Raw genomic sequence first — 20,024 nt, 5'->3', positions numbered from 1 at the left:
TGTGTATCTGCCCTCTTCCCAGAATTTTCCTTTGGGGCTCATTGTGGATCATCCCATGTAAAAATTTACATCATCCTTTGACGGTTCAGTATTTTACAGACAATTCTTTGTACAGCTTGGGACAGTCACAATATGACTGTGTGGAAATAAAAAAGCTAGGGATGTCCTGGAGGGTACTTGTTTTCCTATCATACCTTGGTATACTGGGACATCAGAATCAACTCTTACCCATCTCTCTTCAAACAATGATCCAACTGTAAGAGGTTATTGGCAGCTTGGATTATGAAAGGAAGCATATTGGTATCTTTAAATGATAAAGAAGGCTCAGGCATTTCTGCACATTTTTACAATCTCCAGACCTAGTGATCCCAGTGTTAACCTGGCTCCTGACCCTAGGAGTCCTTCCAGACTTTCTCTTCTAGGTCCATCCACAGTTACCCACCATCCTGACTCCCTGTCTTTCTGGGGGCTACATTAGAAGCCACTACGATGGAGGGATGAGTTTGTCAATGAGATAACTCCTCCCTGTGGGCCAACACAGCTCCACATGCTCTAGCCCGGAGCCAGAGCTCAGGGACATGAGAGAGCACAGCATGACCTTAAGCAGCCAGTGTATAAGATGTGGGCTTAGCTAAGAAGGCCATCCTTGGCTGGGTGCAGGGGCTAACACTTTTAAACTCAACATTTTGGGAGGCCAGGAGTTCCAGACCAGCCTGGGCAAAATAGCAAGACCCCATCTGTACAAAAAAAAAAGAAAACTTAAAAAGGAATGCTATCCTCATTCTTGTGCATCCAACAAGATTACAGTGCCTTCTCCTACCACCCCACATCATACCTGCTATGTTTATATCTCTCATTATAAAAGAGAGATGAAGAACATGGAACTTAGAAGCCAGATTTCCTTGGTTTGAATCTTACTCCCTGCATTACCTTAAACAAGTTTCTTCCAACTCTCTGTGCCTCAGCTTCCTCATCTGTAAAATTTAGAATAATAAAAATAAAACCTATCCCCTACATATGTTGTGATGGCTAATAAGTTAATATATAGAAGGGTCCGGAATGCAGTACTGTACTGTTACATAAATGTTAAGAGCCATTATTATCACACCATCAGGAACTTACCCTAATTCTTTAGGGCTGCGATGGCACTTTTGCTTTATCCCTCCCCATTACATAACCGCCACCTCCTCCTCTTTCATTCTTCCGTGCTGCTGTTCAATTCCATGACTCACCTGGAGAGGTATGTTCCAGGCCAAGTAGACCATGTGTTTGTGCTCATCCATCCAGATTTCGGCCACTCGCAGAGCATTGCGCTTCAAGGCAGGGGTGAGATCCAAGGCGTAGGGCTTGTGGTGTCTCTCTAGGTGGGCAATCCGGGAACAGGGCAAAATCTCGACCTTCCCTCCACACTGCCACACCTGCAGAAGAAGACCAAAAAATCACCCGTGCTTCACAGCCAATGAATTGCATAGCTTATTGACACAAGAAGACTACATTTTAGAACCGTTTTTAAAGAATGTAAGCTCAGTCCTCCCACTCCTGCCTTTATATTGCCTCCTCTAACTTTCTTATCTAAATCATCTTTCCTTAGAAGTCTACTGAACTGCTTCTTTCCTGTCATTCAAACAACTCCTGCATCATACTTCTTTCAGGAAGTCCTCCTACATGGACCAAAGGAGGGGCTGCCTCTGCTCCCTTATCCCCAAGGAAAGTGCCCATGTCCTGAGAGGCACCATGCCCTGAGCCACTCTCACTGCACTAAGTTCCTCATGCCCCTTCTCTGCCTGCATGCTAGACAAAGGGCAATGTGGCAGACAGACGCCAAAGTGACCCCATGATCCCTCCTCCTGGTGTCTACAGCCTTGCCTGATCCCCTCCCCTTGAGTGTGGGCCTGTGACCTGCTTCTAACCAACAGAATATGGCAAAGATGGCAGGATGTGCTTGATTACGTGGATCATGAATACACTGCATAAGATTGGAGGGTCCATTTTGCCAAGAGATGCTCTCTTTTGTTGGCTTTGAAGAAGGAAGCTGCCATGCTGTCAGCTAACACATAAAAAGGGAAGACATTAAGAGTGGCTTCCAACTGATACCCAGCATGAAACTGAATGCTTCCTCAGCCTGGAAGACTTCAAGGATCTGAATGCTGCCAACAATAATGTGAGCTTGAAAGCAGATCTTTCCCCAGTGGAGCCCAGATGAGAACCCAACTCTGGCTGACACCTTGATGGCAGCCTTACAGAAGACCCAGCTAAACTGTGCATGGACCTCTGACCCACAGAAACTGTGAAATAATGGATGCATCTTGCTTTAAAACACTAAGCTGGTGATAACATCGTTATACAGCAATAGATAACTAATTTGCATAACTTCACCAAATGGCTTATGACCCAATTACAAATATTCATTTTTACCATCCTGATGGGTACAAAACATACTTGTCAAAACACACATTCTAATACTGAGCTTAGAAAATATGATGTTCATCTCAGTAGCTAATAGGACTATTTAATCACATTGGATAGACGTGATGTCTCCTGTGTCTTCTCTTCATGGTTGCCTAAGTGAGATGCAGTTTCTGGGAGGTAATTAGCCCACAGCAGTGGCTAGCAACCTACCACGCTCATGCCAATGGGAGCACCTGAGATAACAGTGTGTAGCTTAGGCCACGGCGGTTCAGTTAACTTATCAAGAGTGTCCAACTGAGTAGTCAGTCTCATTATCTGACTTTCAAATCGTTTTCATCCTTTTCTTCACTTCTTAAAACTCTAGATTCCCCTTCCTTTGCACCCTATTTCCCAGAATGATGGACCAAAAAAAAAAAAAAAGCAAGGCTTTGAAATCAGACTGACCTATGTTCAAATTCTGGTTCCATCATTGCACACCTGGCAGCTAGAGAGTTTTGCCTCTAGCTGCCAGGTGTGCAATGATGGAATAAGTTGACCCTCAACTTATTCATCTGCTATAAGGTCACAGCCACTATTTGGGTTTTCACCGGGATTAAATGATGCAACAAGGAATCAGTTATGGCAGCCTCTGAGATAACCTGAAGTGCACATTTTCTTTCATTATCCTTCTCTGGCTCTCCTCATTGGCCCCCAGAATCATGTGGAGGTTACATCCAGCTTGCACTCAGATATTATTATTCTCTCTAGCCAAACATTCAAAAATCCAAATATTACCTTACTCCAATTTTCCTAGCTGATGGAGGTTTTCAACTCACATGAATTCAGGGAGAAAAATTAACTGTTATCATAAGAAATCTTAAATTCAAGTTAAAAGTCAAGATTGCTGAGGCCAGGTGTGGTGGTTCATGCCTGTAATCCCAGCAATTTGGGAGGCCGAGGCAGGCAGATCACTTGAGGTCAGGAATTTGAGACCAGCCTGGCCAACATGGTGAAACCCTGTCTCTACTACAAATACAAAAATTAGCCTGGTGTGGTGGTGCACACCTGTAATTCCAGCTACTCAGGAGCTGAGGCAGGAGAATCACTTGAACCTGGGAGGTGGAGGTTGCAATGAGCCTAGATTGCGCCACTGCATGCCAGCCTGGGAAACAGAGCAAGACTCTGTCTCAAAAGAAAAAAAAAAAGATTGCCGTTTATGAAGTAATGCCCATAATTAGCTTTGCCCAAAAGTTTTCAAACTCTGCTCTTCAAATTTATTCCCACTTGCCAAATTCCTTCCATCATCTCTCTCTCTCTCTCTCTCACACACACACACACACAGAGACATTAAGCTTCTGCTGATAATAATATATTACTTTGTGCCATATACTGTCCTAATACTTTCCATAAATTTAGTCCTCACCATACAGGTATCTCCCTTTAAGTAACCTGCCCATGTTCACCAGCTAGTAAATGACAGAGCTGCATTGTGAACCCAGGAAGTTACATGTTCAGTTCTGGCACAGTGTGTGAAATATACAAGGTGCTCAACAAATGCTGTTTTTTCTTTCCTACCCATCATCTCCCTTCTTAACCTTTCCTACCCAACATCTCCATTTACACACATTGATGAGCACCATCCCTGTCATGGCCACTAGATGTCAGAATAAAGCACTCCATGCAGCTCTGATGTTCAAGATCTGCTACTGGAGAAAAATCCTAATAAGTGCTTAGATGTTTTAAAAGGCAAATAGTCTCACGCAAACCAAGAAGCTGGATATGGGCAGAACTGCTTGGTCCAAAAAAAAAGGAAAAGGATGACCCTATATTTTAAGCAAAGTCCATTTTAAAAATCACAAAATATTAAAAGAAAGAATGTCTTGTAGAAACTGAAATGGCAGTGTTCTATGTGTGTTTGGGAGAATGAAAACAGAGAGACTCGGCCTAGGTGCAGAAGGAGAGAACAAAGCATAAGGAACTCAGAAATAATGAGGGCTTTGGGTCTTAAGTTGAAGAAGTGGGGAATTCACCTAAAGCTCTGGTAGGTAAGAAAACCTAGCCACAGTGTAACTAGGGTCATCCTCAAGACTTTGCTAAGTACCATAAATAAAGTTATTATTTTTGCATTTATATTTTTTGTGTTAGACAGTACCTGTACTCCCAGTGTCTATTCTGATCTATATCTACAGTGATAGAAGAAACATCTGGGCACTTAACCCAGTTAACTAAAATCTATATTTCCCAGACTCCTTTGCACACAGGTGTGGCCATGTAACTAGGTAATGGCCAACAGAATGTGAAAAGAAATAATATACACAACTTTCAGGTAGTGCTCTTAAAAAGAAAGAGCTTGCTCTCTCTCTTTCCCCCTTTTATCTTCCTACTGGCTAGAATACAAATATGGTGTTGAGTGTGGCAGGACCACCAAATAAAAGTCTTGGCCCCTATCACCCTAGAGCTGCCATATCAATCCTGAACTGCTTATGTTCAAACTGTTATAGGAAAGAGAAATTAATTTCTATCATGTTGAAGCTTCTGTTATTTTAGCCTCTGTCAGAGAAGCTGAATGAGCATTCTAATTAATATCTTTATAAAATTATATCAAATTCATTACATTGTGACTGTACCATCATTCTTATGAGGTACATTAAACAAAATGCTTCTCTTCATTTCACAAATGGGAAAACTGATCAGACCACTGCATTTGTCTGTTTTCACACTGCCATAGAGAACTGCCTGAGACTGGGTAACTTATAGGAAAGAGGTTTCATTGACTCACAATTCAGCATGGCTAGGGAAGCCTCAGGAAAATTACAATCTTGGCAGAAGGCAAAGGGGAAGCAAGGCACCTTCTTCACAAGGCGGCAGGAAGGAGAATGAACGCAGGAGGAACTACCAAACACTTATAAAACCATCAGATCTTGTGAAAACTCACTCACTATCAGGAGAACAACCTGGGGAAAACCCCCCCGACATGATCCAATGACCTCCACCTGGTCTCTCCTTTGACACATGGGGATTATGGGGATTATAATTTAAGATGAGATATGAGTGCGGACACAAAGCCTAACCATATCAACCACCATCCAAAAAAGGTTAGTTTTCTCTGCCAAAGAATGATTATGGCTTAAGGTATAACCCAGAAAAGACTCAAAATTCATTTGTTAACATTAAATGTGGAGTCCTGAGTGGGTCCTTACTGGGTACAGTACATGGCTATGGGGTCATCAGTTTCAGTTAGAAAGAAATTAAAGACAGTGGAATGAAATAAACTCTAGATGAGAAATTACTTTGTTCCTCCAGACACCACAGTGGATCAGAGATCACCTTGTCACAAGCACAGAATTTCAGGGCTTGGAGGGGGAAAAAAGGTCATCTTATAGAAGCTTAGTCCACAGTGACTTAGCAGAGACAGCATTACAACTCAGGGTCAGTGTTTGTTACAATGCCACCCTGACATTCTTATTATTGTCATTTTTACTGTTAAACATTTATTGAGTGTAAACCATATGTCACTCACCATACTAGGTGCTTAATGCAGCAGGTATGGCTTAGAGGGCTTGTATGTTGCACAAAAACTCTTAAGAGGCAAAGCAGGATTTTGACTTAAGTCTGTCTGTCTCCAACACCTGTGTAATTTCGACTACTTTCCATTGCCTCTTTTAAGAGTTCGGCCTTAGGCTGAAAGACGAAAAAAGATGAACTACCAAGAACAATCACAAACCCCCGGGCCAGCCCCTTCTAATGAGGCCCTGTAGATTACACCAAAAAGGTAAAAGAGATACTGTGGAAATGATATTTTATCCACAAAATCTCTTCTAAATTGATTCTGATTCATGAAATTTATTGGCCCTAATTCTTCACACCATTTCTGGGTTGGCCATGTGACTTACTCTGAAATAGTTTGCTACTTCTAAACCTAGGCCTTACGAGACTTCACATGGTCTCATTTGCCCTCTTACACACCGTAAGAAGAGCTTTCTGTCCTAGGTAGCTGCTATCCCACATTTGCCTGAGCCCCAGAGTGAACACGTGTGGAACACGGCCACTCCATCCGAGCCAGCTGGATCTGCAAATCTGTGAGAATTGATTATTGCTGCTTTAAGGCACTGAGTTTGGGTTGATTTATTGCGTGACATTTTTTGGCAAGAGTTAACCAATACACTGACATATCTTGAATCTGCACTTGTAATTTCTCTATTTTTCTTGGTTTGCATCCTGAATTCCCTCATAGAGCACAAAAATTCAGGTTGGGAGAGGTGGTGGAGCAAGATGGTGAACTAGAAGGCTCCACCAATCATCCCCCTGACAAGGATACAAATTTAACCACTATTTACACAAGCAAAGCACCTTCATAAGAACCAAAAATCAGTTAAGCACTCACAGTACTCATATTTTAACTTCATATTGCTGGAAAAGGCACTGAAGAGGTAGAAAGGACAGTAGCGAATCACTGATGCTACCCCTCCCCCATCCCCAGTAGCTGCAGCACGGTGTAGACAGCATTTCTGTGTGTTGGGGGAAGAAGAGCACAGCAATCATGAGGCACTCAACTCAGTGCTGTCCTGTTAGAGCAGAAAGGAAAACTGAACCAAACTCAGCTGATGCCCACCCGAAGAGGGAGCATTTAAACCAGCCCCAGCCAGAGGGAAATCACTGATCCCAGAAGTAGGACCTTGAGTTCCCACAAACCTTGCCACCAGGCTAAAGTGCTCTGAGTCTCTAAGTAAGCCTGAAAGGCAGTCTAGGCAACTATTAGGGGAATCCTAGTGCTGAACTGGGCCCAGAGACAGTGGATTGGGGGTGGGGAGGCAGGTCACACAACCTACTGAAATATCAATTGGGGCCACTAAAGCAGTACTGGCATGACCCATCCCTAACCCCAGGATGCACAACTTGCAGCTCCAAAACAGACCCCTTCCTTCCACTTGAGGAGAGGAGAGGGAGAAGTGAGGAGGACTTTGACTGCATCTTGGATATCAGCTCAGCTACAGCAGGCTAGGAAATCAGTCAGAGTTGTGTGGTCCCTGGTCCAGGCCCTAGCTCCCAGATGACATTTCTAAACACACCCTGGGCCAGAAGGGAGCTCGCTGCCTTGAAGGGAAGGACCCAGTCCTGGCAGCATTTATCACCTGCTAGGTGAAGAGCCCTGGGACCCTGAACAACTAGCAGCAATACCCAATACTACACTGAGGGCCGTGGGTAAGTCTCTGAGACTTGCTGGCTTTAGGTACCAGCTCGGCCACAGGTGGGTAGAGCACCAAGCAGTCTCTTGGGGGTCCCTGATTCCAGGACTTGACTCTTAGATGGCATTTCTGGACCTGCTCTGGGCCAGAAGGGAGCCCACTTCCCTGATGGGTGAGTCTTAAGCCAGGCAGCATTCATCATAAGCTAACTTAAGAGTCCTTGGGCCCTAAGGGAACATGAGTGGTAGTCTGGCAGTACTCCCTGTGGGTCTGTGGTGGCACTGGCCTCTAACTTTGGAAAGAGGAGGGAAGAGTGGGAAGAAGTGTGTCTTGTGGTTTGAGTGCCAGCTCAGTCAAGCTCAGTCACAATATAATAAAACATGAGGTAGACTTTTAAGGTATTTTACTTTAGTGTCTGACTGCCAGACAGCACCTCTGGACCCACTTGGGACCTGGAGGAACACACGGCCCCGAAAGGAAGGACACAGGCCTGTGTCCTGTGTCCTGGCTTTGCCACCTACTGATTGTAGAGCACCAGGGTCTCAAGGGAACATAGGAAGTATACAGTGAGTGGTTACAGCAGGCCTTGAGTGAGACCCAGTTCTGTGCTAGCTTCAGGTCTGACCCAGAGCAGTCACAGTGGCGGTGGTCACGGGGTGGCTTGTGTCACTCCACCCCCAGCTTTAGGTAGCTCAGAACAGAAAGAGAGATAGACTCCATTTGTTTGGGAGACGTAAGGGAAGAGAACAAGGGTCTCTGCCTGGTAATCCACAGGATTCTCCCGGATCTTATCCAAGACCATCAAGGTGGTACTTCGATGAGTCTGGAAGAACCACAGCATTACTGGGCTTGGGGTGCCCCCTAAAGCAGGTACAGCTTAGAACATAACACCCATGTCTTTTTGAATATCTGGAAAGCCTTCCCAAGAAGGATGGGTACAAACAAGCCTAGACAGTAAAGACTACAATAAGTAGTCTTTACTTAGAATAAGTAGACTAACTCTTCAATGCTCAGACACAGAAGAACATTTACAAGTATCAAGATAATTCAGGAAAACATGATCTCACCAAATGAATGAAGGGACCAATCCTAGAGAAACAGAGACAAGGGACCTTTCAGATGGAAAATTCAAAATAGCTGTTTTGAGGAAACTCAAAGAAATTCAAGATAATTAGAGAAGGAATTCAGAATTCTATCAGATAAATTTAACAATGAGATGGAAATAATAAAAAACAATCAAGCAGAAATTCTGGAGCTGATAAATGCATTTGGCATACTGAAGAATGCATCAGTATCTTTTAATAGCAGAATTGGTCAAACAGAAGGGAGAATCAGTAAGCTTGAGGACAGGCTATTTGTAAAATACATAGTCAGAGGAGACAAAAGAAAAAAGAATACAAAGCAATGAAGCACGCCTACAGCATCTAGAAAATAGCCTCAAAAGGAAAAATGTAAGAGTTATAGGCCTGAAAGAGGAGGTAGAGAAAGAGATAGGGGTAGAAAGTTTATTCAAAGGGATAACAACACAGAACTTCCCAAACCTAGAGAGAGATATCAATGTCCAAGTACAAGAATGTTACAGAACGCTAAGCAGATTTAACCCAACGAAAACTACCTCAAGGCATTTAATAATCAAACTCCCAAAGATCAAGGATAAAGAAAGGTTGCTAAAAGCAGCAAGAGAACAACATACAATGCAGCTCCTATACTTTCTGGCAGCAGACTTTTCCATGGAAACCTTACAGGCCAGGAGAGAGTGACATGATATATGTAAAGTGTTGAAGGAAAAAACTTTTACCCTAGAACAACATATACAGTGAAAATATCCTTCAGACATGAAGGAGAAATAAAGACTTTCCCACAAAAACAAAAGCTGAAAGACTTCATCAACACCAGACCAATCCTACAAGAAATGCTAAAGGGAGGACTTCAGTCAGAAAGAAAAGGATGTTAATGAGCCATAAGTAATCATCTATAGGGATAAAATTCACTGGTAATAGTCAGTACACAGAAAACCACACGATATTATAACACTGTAACTGTGGTGTATAAACTACTCTTATCCTAAATAGAAAGTCTAAATAATGAATCGATCAACAATAATAACTACAAAACCTTTTCAAGACATAGTACAGTAAGCTATAAATAGAAACAACAAAAAGTTAAAAAGTGGGGGGACAAAGTCAAGGTGTAGAGTTTTTATTAGTTTTTTTTTTTTCAATTGTTTGGTTGTCTGTTTATGCAAATAGTGTTAAGCCGTCATCATCTTAAAATAATGGATGATAAGATAGTATTGCAAGCCTCATGAAAACCCCAAACCAAAAAACATACAACAGATACACAAAAAAATAAAAAGCAAGAAACTAAATCATATCAACAGAGAAAATCACCTTCACTAGAGGAAGACAGGAAAGAGAAGAAACAAGAAAGAAAAGACCACAAAACAATCAGAAAACAGATAACAAAATAGCAGAAGTAAGTCCTTTCTTATCAATAATAACATTGAATGTAAATGGACTTAACTCTCCAATCAAGACATAGAGTGGCCAAATGAATGAAAAAACAAGACCCACTGATCTGTTGCCTATAAGAAACATACTTCACTTATAAAAACACACATAAACTGAAAATAAAGGGATGGAAAAAGATATTCCATACCAATGGAAACCAAAACAAAGCAGAGTAGCTATATTTATATCAGGCAAAATAGATTTCAAGACAAAAACTATAAGAAGAGACAAAGAAGGTCACTATATAATAATAAAGGGGTCAATTTAGCCAGAGGCTATAACAATTTTAAATATATATGCACCCAACACTGGAGCACCCAGATATATAAAGCAAATATTATTAGAGCTAAACAGAGAGCTAGGCCCCAATACAATAATAGCTGAAGACTTTAACATCCTATTTTCAGCACTGGACAGATCTTCCAGACAGAAAATCAACAAAGAAACATCAGACTTAATCTGTACTATAGACGAAGTGTATCTAATAGATATTTACAGACATTTCATCCAGTGGCTGCGGAATACACTTCTCCTCAGCACATGGATCATTCTCAAGGACAGACCATATGTTAGGTCACAAACAAGTCTTAAAACATTCAAAAAATAAAAATAATCACATGCATCTTCTCTGACCACAGTGGAATAAAACTAGAAATCAATAACAAGAGAAATTTGGGAAACTATACAGACACATGGAAATTAAACAATAGGCTCCTGAATGACCGGTGAGTCAATGAAGAAATTAAGAAGGAAACTGGAAAATTTCTTAAAACAAATGATAATGGAAACACAACATACCAAAACCTATGGAATATAGCAAAAACAGTACTAAGAGGAATGTTTATAGCTCTAAGTGCCTACATCAAAAAGAGTAAAAACTTCAAACAATCTAATGATGCATCTTAAAGAACTAGAAAAGCAAGAGGAAACCAAATCCAAAATTGTAGTAGGAAATAACTAATAGATCACATTTGTCCATTTTTCCTTTTGTTGCTATTGCTTTTGGCATCTTTGTCATGAAATCTTTGCCTGTCCCTATGTCCTGAATGGTACTGCCTAGGTTGTCTTCCAGGGTTTTTATAGTTTTGGGTTTTACATTTAAGTTTTTAATCCATCTTGAGTTAATTTTTGTACATGGTGTAAGGAAGAGGTCCAGTTTCAATCTTCTGCATATGGCTAGCCAGTTATCCCAGCACCATTTATTGAATAGGGAATCCTTTCCCCATTGCTTGTTTTTGTCAGGTTTGTTGAAGATCAGATAGTTACAGGTGTGTGGTCTTTTTTCTGGGTTCTCTATTCTGTTCCATTGGTCTATGTGTCTGTTTTTATACTAGTACCATGATGTTTTGGTTGTTGTAGCCCTGTAGTATAGTTTGAAGTCAGGTGGTTATTATTAAAAAGAAAAAAATAACAGATGCTGGCAAGGTTGTGAAGAAAAAGGAATGCTTGTACACTGTTGATGGGAGTGTAAATTAGTTCAGCCATTGTAGAAGGCAGTGTGTTGATTCCTCAAAGATCTAAAGACAGAGATACCATTCAACCCAGCAATCCCTTTACTGGGTATATACCCAAAGGATTATAAATCATACACATGTATGTTCATTGTAGAACTATTCACAATAGCAAAGACATGAAATCAACCTAAATGCCCATCAATGATAGACTGGATAATGAAAATGTAGTACATATACACCAAGGAATACCATGCAGCCATAAAAAATGAAATCATGTCCTTTGCAAGGACATGGATGGAGCTGGAGGCCATTATCCTTAGCAAACTAACTCAGGAACAGAAAACCAAATACCACATGTTCTCACTTTTAAGTGGAAGTTAAATGATGAGAACACATGAACACAAAGAGGGGAACAACTCACGCTGAGGCCTTTTGGAGGGTGGAGGGTGGAGGGTGGGAGGAGGGAGAAGATCAGGAAAAATAACTAACGGAGACTAGGCTTAATACCTAGGTGATGAAATAATCTGTACAATAAGCCACCATGACACAAGTTTACTGATATAACAAACCTGCACTAGTACCCCTGAACTTAAAATGGAAGTTAAAAAATAAAAAAGAAATAATAAAGATCAGAGTAGAAATAAATGAAATTGAAATAAAAAATACAAAAAAATCAATGAAACAAAAAGTTGGTTTTTTGAAAAGTTAAACAAAATTGACAAACCTTTATCCAGACTAAGAAAAAAGAGAGAATATCTAAATAAACATAATCAGAATTGAAAAAGACATTACAACTGATTCTGCATAAATTTAAAGGAACATTAACAGCTCCTATAAGCAACTGTATGCCAACAAGTTGGAAAATCTAGAAGAAATGGACAAATTCCTAGACACATTGAACCTGGTTCAAGATTGAACCAGGAAAAATATCCCAAACCTGAACAGAACAATAACAAGTAATGAGATCAAAGCTGTAATAAAAAGTCTCCCAGTAAAGGAAAACCTGGGACTCAGTGGTTTCACTGTTGATTTCTACCGAACATTTAAAGAAAAACCAATACCAATCCTACTTAAATTTTTCCAAAAAATAGAGGAGGGAACATTTCCAAACTCATTCTATGAGGCCAGTATTACCCTGCTACCAAAACAAGACAAAGACACATTAAAAAAAAAAAAGAAAAGAAAACTACAGGCCAATATCTCTGATGAATATTGGCACAAAAATCCTCAACAAAATATTAGCAAACTGAATTTGACAATACATTAGAAAGGTCATTCATTATGACCAAGTGGGATTTATCCCTGGGATGCAAGGATTGTTCAACATATGCAGATCCATCAGTGTGAAACATCATATTAACAGGATGAAAGACAAAAACCATGTGATCATTTCAATTGATGCTGAAAAGGCATTTGATAAAATCCAACTTCTATTCATGATTTAAAACCCCTCAAAAAACTAAGTATAGAAGAAACATACCTTCACATAATAAAAGCCATATACAACAGACCCACAGCTAATATCATACTGAACAGGGAAAAACTGAAAGCCTTTCCTCTAAGATCTGGAACATGACAAAGGTGCCCATTTTCACCACTGTTATTCAGTGTACTACTGGAAGTCCTAGCTAGAGCAATTAGACAAGAGAAATAAGTAAAGGCATCCAAGTTGGAATGGATGAAGTTCAAGTTACCCTTGTTTGCAGATGACATAATCTTATATTGGAAAAACCTAAAGACTCAACCAAAAAACTATTAGAACTGATAAATTCAGTAAAGTTGCAGGATGGACAATCAACATACAAAAATCAGTAGCATTTCTATGCCAATAGTGAACAATCTGAAAAGAAATTTTTAAAAGTAATTCCATTTACAATCACCACAAATAAAATTAAATACCTAGGAATTAAGCAAAGAAGTAAAAAATATCTCTAAAATGAAAACTATAAAACCCTGATGAAAAACATTGAAGAGGACACCAAAAAATGGAAAGATATTCCATGTTCATGGATTGGAAGAATCAATATTATTAAAATGTCCATACTACCCAAAGCAATATACGGATTAAATACAATCCCTATCAAAATGCCATTCTTCACATAAATAGAAAAAACAATTCTAAAATTTATGTGAAACTGCAAAAGACCCAGAATAACCAAAGCCATGCCTAGCAAAAAGAACAAAACTGGAGGAATCACATTACCTGACTTCAAATTATAATACAGAGCTATAGTAACCAAAACAGCACGGTACGAGCATAAAAACAGACACATAGACCAATGAACCACAATAAAGAACCCAGAAACAAACCCACACACCTAGAGTGAACTCATTTTTGACAAAGGTGCCAAAAACATACACTGGGGAAAAGACAGTCTCTTCAATAAATGGTGCTGGGAAAACTGGATATTCATATGCAGAAGAATGAAAGTAGGTCTGCATCTCTCACCATATACAAAAATAAAATGAAAATAGATTAAAGACTTAAATCTGAGACCTCAAATTATGAAACCACTACAAGAAAAAAATGAGGAAAATCTCTAGGACACTGGTCTGGGCAAAGATTTCTTCTGCAATACCCCACAAGCACAGGCAAACAATACAAACATTGACAAATGGAATAACATCAAGTTAAAAAGCTTCTGCACCGCAAAAGATACAATCAACAAGGTGAAGAGACAGCCCACAAAATGGGAGAAAATATTTGCAAACTACCCATCTGACTAGGGATTAATAACCAGAATATGCAAGGAGCTTAAACAACTCTATAGGTAAAAATTTAATAATCCAATCAAAAAATGGGCAAAAGATTCGAATAGACATTTCCCAAAAGAAGACATACAAATGGCAAAGAGGCATGTGAAAAGATACTCAACATCACTGATCATCAAAGAAATGCAAATCAAAACTACAGTGAGATATCATCTCACTCCAGTTAAAATGGCTTATATCCAAAAGACAGGCAATAACAATGCTGGAGAGGATGTGGAGAAAAGGGAACCCTCGTCCACTGTTGGTGGGAATGTAGATTAGTACAACCACTATGGAGAACAGTTTGTAGGTTCCTCAGAAAAAAAATAAAAATAGAGCTACCATATGATCCAGCAATCCCACTGCTGGGTATATACCCAAAAGAAAGGAAATCAGTAAATCAAAGAGATATCTGCACTCTTTTGTTTGTTGCAGCACTGTTCACAACAGTCAAGATATGGAAGCAATCTAAGTGTCCATCAACAGATGAATGGATAAAGAAAATGTAGTATGCAATAGAGTATTATTCAGCCATAAAAAAAAAGAATGAGGCCGTCACTTGCAACAACATGGATGGAACTGGAGATCATTATGTTAAGTGAAATAAGCCAGGCACAGAAAGACAAACACTGTATTTCTCACTTACATGTGAAATTTAAAAATCAAAACAATTGAACTCATGGGCATAGAGAGTAGAAGGATGGTTACCAGAGGCCGGGAAGGGTAGTTGGGGGAGAGGGGATGGTTAATGGGTACAAAAATAATAGTCACAAAGAATGAATAAGACAAATAAGACCTACTATTTGATGGCACAATAGGATGACTATAGTTAATAATAATTTAATTTTGCATTTTAAAATAACTAAAAGAATATAATTGGATTATTTGTAACACAAAGGATAAATGCTTGAGGGGATGGATACCCCATTCTCTATGACATGATTATTATTCATTGCATGCCTATATCAAAACATCACATGCACGCCCTAAATATATACACCTGCAATGTACCCACAAAAATTTAAAATTTAATTTGTTTTAAATTTAGGTTGTTCATTTAACCTAAACAAGCATGGGAAGCTGTCAGGGGCAGACAAGAGGCATCACTGCTTAAGTGTGAAGCCAGTATTTTTCCAGACACACAGAAGTTGGTCAGAACTAGCACTGGTTTGAGGATTTATTTTTTCTTTTTCTTTCTTTTTTAATAGATACAAGGTTTCACCATGTTGCCCAGGCTGGCCTTGAACTCCTGGGCTCAAGCAATCTGCCTGCCTCAGCCTCCCAAAGTGCTGGGATTACAGGTGTGAGCCACCGTGACCGGCCGGGTTTGAGGATTTCAGTTATATAATGATAAAAACCTGGCTATTTGTCTTAGATTAGACTATATCTCAGCACAAACTCAGGCTATCACGTCAGCTGCTCTGGCTGTGAGTACAGAAGCAGGCTGGCTGCCCACACGTCTGCATTCCCTGGTCACGCTGCCCACTCCTGTTTTTGCTGTCTTTGGCCTTCTAGAGAATTGTCTGCTCCAAGGTTAAGTTTATCCCAGGAGATGCTTGAAAAATGCCCAGAGTCCTCAAGTGAAATAGGGACATCTATCTATTCAATCCCAACTTGACCCCTTCCCACCCCACCTCCCAGATTATATGGGCTATACCAGGAGTGTCCACTCCAGAAGTCCTATTGCCCCCCGTCCTTGGCCCAGTTGCCTAGAAACATAAGAATGTATCCACCTTTGAGCCAATGACATTCAGCCTTGTTCTAGGATTCCAGGGGTCCTACTACCTTTCTATTATTCCCCTTTCTGCTTTGTCCCATAAAGAAAAGGGAAATGTACCCACCCTCAGGCTAAGCTCCACGTTCTCTCCTCCATAGATGAGCATTCCACCATCCAGAGACCCGATCTCTCCCAGGAAGTGCCTGTTAGCAGCCAGGATGCCCATGATTGAAGGACTCCTACAGAGCACACAGCAAGAGTCACTAATCTCTCCATAAGGAGCGGAGGCGAGGGGTGGGATGCTCAATGATTATTTGGGCTTCAGAACTCTACCTAAGTCTGTTCTTATCATGAAGGCCTTCCCTAAACTCTCAGGCAGGACTAAGTGCATGTAGCTTTCCCTGGCCCACTGCGTTATCATAACCCTTCTCAAAATATATTGAAATTACATCTTTTTCTTCTAGGTATCCTTACTTCATAGTCTGCTAAAGCTTGAAATGGCCCAAATGTTTTCCAAAATTTTAAATGTTTTGCTTGATTTTTGTCTGAAAGTCCCTAAATATCCCAAAGTGTCTGTGATTTCTTAACTGGGATAACTTATTGGGGTTTTTTCCCTCTATCCCTTGTCCTTCACCTCATCCCCTCCCCTCCTTCCACGTCACCCCAATTACTACCACCAAAGATAAACAAAATCCATTCAGTTCATTCCTGCCTTCCCACATGCTACTCAAGTTCCCTGAACCTCCTCAGACTTACTTCACTGGGGCAGTGACATCACGCAGATCAATCCAGGCTTGTGGCAGTGCATCGTAGCGGCACCAGAGTTCCCAGTTAAACCCATCAACTGCCAGTTCATACTTATCCAGTTTGAAGGTGTCAAAACGAATGTTGTCAAACACAGGAGACACAATCACAGTGCGGTCCTCCCGAATCCGAGCCAAGATTGGCTCTGCCCTAGAACAAGAGTGTGCAGAAAGCCCAGCTTGGATATGAGGACAAGCAGTAGGGGAGAGCAGATAAAGCTGTTCCAAGCACCTTGCCCTGACATTGAGTACCTCCTCCATTTAGGCTGTACTGGGTTGTGAGTAGAACTCTCTAGAGTCCAGAGAATCTCTGTACCTTTCGGGATAGCTGAAGCTGCTAGCAGCCAACCCGCATCGAGAACAGGTTTGAAATTAGTACCCAGGTAACACCCCCAGGCCATTGTGAAGCAGCATTCTCAGTATGTATATTACTCCTTGAATTTATGTTATCTCTTGGTTCTCCCTGTTTCCAAAATGATGCTTCTTTCCTGTCTGATTCTCCACATTCTCTAAAGAACATAGTTCTCTTTATTTGATTATGTAATTTCATGGCTGAGGAAAAACCTTTAAAATAACCAAAGGCTAATCTCCTCATCTTTACAGTTAAAGACACAATGTCTAGTTAAGTGAAGTGACTTACTCAAATTCACAAAGTATTTGGCAAAGTCAGCATTATGATCCAACTGTCAATACTCTCCACCATGCTACTTCTCTTAGCCAAGCAAAATCCCTGCATAAAAGCATGCTGTTTTGGAGATTCCCTTTATTTAAGGCCTGGTGCTGACTTTCCCTGTGTCCACAGTATCCTGTCTTGTGTTCAGTACATGCACAATATGTCCTCTCTGCCCTTTCCAGAAGAACTAGCCTCTTTGAGCCTTACCACCCAACATTGACTTCAATGTGAGCATCCAAGATGGCGACCACGTCTGCTGTGGCAGCTTCCCAGCCAGTGTTGCGGGCTTGAGCAAGACCTTTCCTTTCGGGATGCCGTATTATTTTCAGTAGTCCTGGATACTTCTGGTTGTAAAGCTTAATCTTCTCATCCAAGTGTACCTTTAGTTCTCCTGTCAATCAAGTGCACACCGATAGAAATTCTGAGTGCAACAATCAACATGATACAAAAGTTTTATACTATCATATATTAGTGGCTGGACTACCTCCAGCATAAAATGGGCAATTCTAAGAGTCAACTAGAAAATAAGTAGTATTTCCCCTGCACCTGCCTCTCTTCTCCCTTGCACCTGAGGTGTACTGTGATCATTCCTAATTTCCTTTCCCTGACAGTTAAACTATCTTAAAATGATAATACTGCTTACTACGTGTCAGGCACTGTTATAAGTGCTTTTTCACATTGAGAAGTTCTTGAGAGAATGAGTGGACAGATCTAGCCTAAGGTGCACAGGTTGATGGAAAACACTGCAGGAAGGCCTGGAACATCTTCATAGCTAAACTCTCAAGACTCTGGAGAATCCATAAATGACTAAAATTGTTTTGTTTTAGATATTCCCAGTTGACCTACTTAAGGACCAACTGGGACAGAATGCACAGATTAATCTCTTTGCCAGCTTCTAGCTAGTAAATTTAGCCCAAAAATTATGCAAACAAGATTCACTATTCCTAGATTGTTTACAGGTAGTTTTCTTCCCTCTCTTCCCTCTCTTTTAATAAAGCTTGTCTATGGCTTTGTTCTTGGGCTCAGCCTACCACTGACTTCCTCACGTGTAAGTAAACAACTTGCATGCAAATCACTTAGCAGTATGCAAAATATCTAACCAAATGACTCTGAGTTACTCATTGATAAAATTAATTCAGTTAATTCTGAAAGTATCTCATGTGGTAGGCACTACAATATCCCCACTTTACAGATAAAGAAACTGAGGCACAAAGAGTTTTAAAAACTTTTCCAAGTCACATATCTAGTAAGTGGCAGGCCCTGGATGTGAACCTATGCTGTGTTTAGCCACCAGAACACCGTGTCTCAAGAACTCTGTGAGTACCTGGTTGGGTTTATCAAGTCCTCCCTCCCTCTCCTCTCTCCCCATAGCCAAGGAACGAGATTCTTGCCAGTTCCTCTCTCAAAAGAAGAGCATATTTGTGAGACCTAGAGTGATCAAGACCTGGAATCAACACCTAAGTGACTATGGCAGTAAAATTTACCCCACTTTAGATCTGCTGCACTCAAGAGTAATTGTCTCAATTATTGAAGGTGCTAAGCAGGGCCAGTACATCTAAGGCTGTTTGCTTCCTCTGGGAGTAAGCTGGGGTAGCCAAGGTTGCCAGTCTGTACACTTACCCAGGCACTACTTTTAGTCAGTAATCCACAGGAGGTGCCATTGAACCTGAATATCTAGATTCTAATTCAGTCACTACATCATCCTGTGTCACTTCCCATTGGATGTGTCTGACTCCTCAACCTAGAGAAAAGTACCATAGTGGGCATGGTGGCTCATGCCTGTAATCCCAGCACTTTGGGAGCCTGAGGCAGATCAGTGCTTAAGCCCAGGAGATGGAGACCAGCCTCGGCAACAGAGTGAGACTGTCTCTTTTTTAGAAAAAAAAATATTAAAAAATTTCAAGAAAAGTACCAAATAGTCAGGACCCTTCCAACTCCAAATTTTTATGAGCCATAGATTCTGAGTCACCTCCTGAAAAATAATGCCTATCATATAGCACACAAATGAAGGACGCCTCGACGGGTTTTCTGAAGACAACCTATGCTCCCTTCCCAGCTTTGCCCTCCTACTGGTCTCCTCCCCAAAGCCTGTTATCCCAAGCTGGTCAGCTCAGGGTGCTTCTGGATTCCCCATTTTTGTTCACACCATTCTTTCTGCACTCCCTAGTTCTCCACCCCAGCCCAGTTTCCCAGTCTTCCCTCATTTTCTCTGCTGTCTCAAATCCTATGAAGGCTTCAAGTCCCAATGCAAGCCTGCCTCCTCCAGGAACCCTCCTTAGATCATCACACCCCACACCCCCACACCGTGCTTTCTTTTGCTCACTGACGGTTCACTCGGTTTGTCACATTATTCTTCACACATTAAGGTATCTTTCCACAGATGTGTCTTGCCTCATTAATTAAGAAGGAAACTTGAACTCTCTGACATCCTCCTCCCTGCCCAGTGGCTAGCACATGGTAGAAACTCAACATGTAGTTGTTGATTGTGAAATTTTCCTAAAATTAGGGAGAAAATACAGCATTCCATCTACCTTGATATAAT

At 40.8% G+C, this 20,024-nt stretch overlaps 1 protein-coding gene across 3 annotated transcripts in view; it reads right to left on the bottom strand.

The window, feature by feature from the left end:
• The window catches only part of GALNT8 (polypeptide N-acetylgalactosaminyltransferase 8), a 53,365-nt gene that overhangs the window by 12,335 nt on the left and 21,006 nt on the right, over window positions 1-20,024 (bottom strand). For all 3 annotated transcript variants that reach the window (XM_016922820.4, XM_063785404.1, XM_054663981.2), the window contains 4 exons: window positions 17,690-17,873; window positions 16,763-16,960; window positions 16,131-16,245; window positions 1,233-1,418 (listed from right to left, as the gene is read on the bottom strand). In XM_016922820.4, coding sequence (XP_016778309.3) covers window positions 1,233-1,418; window positions 16,131-16,245; window positions 16,763-16,960; window positions 17,690-17,873 — 683 coding nt within the window. The remainder of the gene's footprint in view (window positions 1-1,232; window positions 1,419-16,130; window positions 16,246-16,762; window positions 16,961-17,689; window positions 17,874-20,024) is intronic.

Source organism: Pan troglodytes, chromosome 10, assembly GCF_028858775.2.
Source record: "Pan troglodytes isolate AG18354 chromosome 10, NHGRI_mPanTro3-v2.0_pri, whole genome shotgun sequence".
NCBI classification, from domain to species: domain Eukaryota; kingdom Metazoa; phylum Chordata; class Mammalia; order Primates; family Hominidae; genus Pan; species Pan troglodytes.
This window is presented reverse-complemented; position numbering and strand designations above follow the sequence as displayed.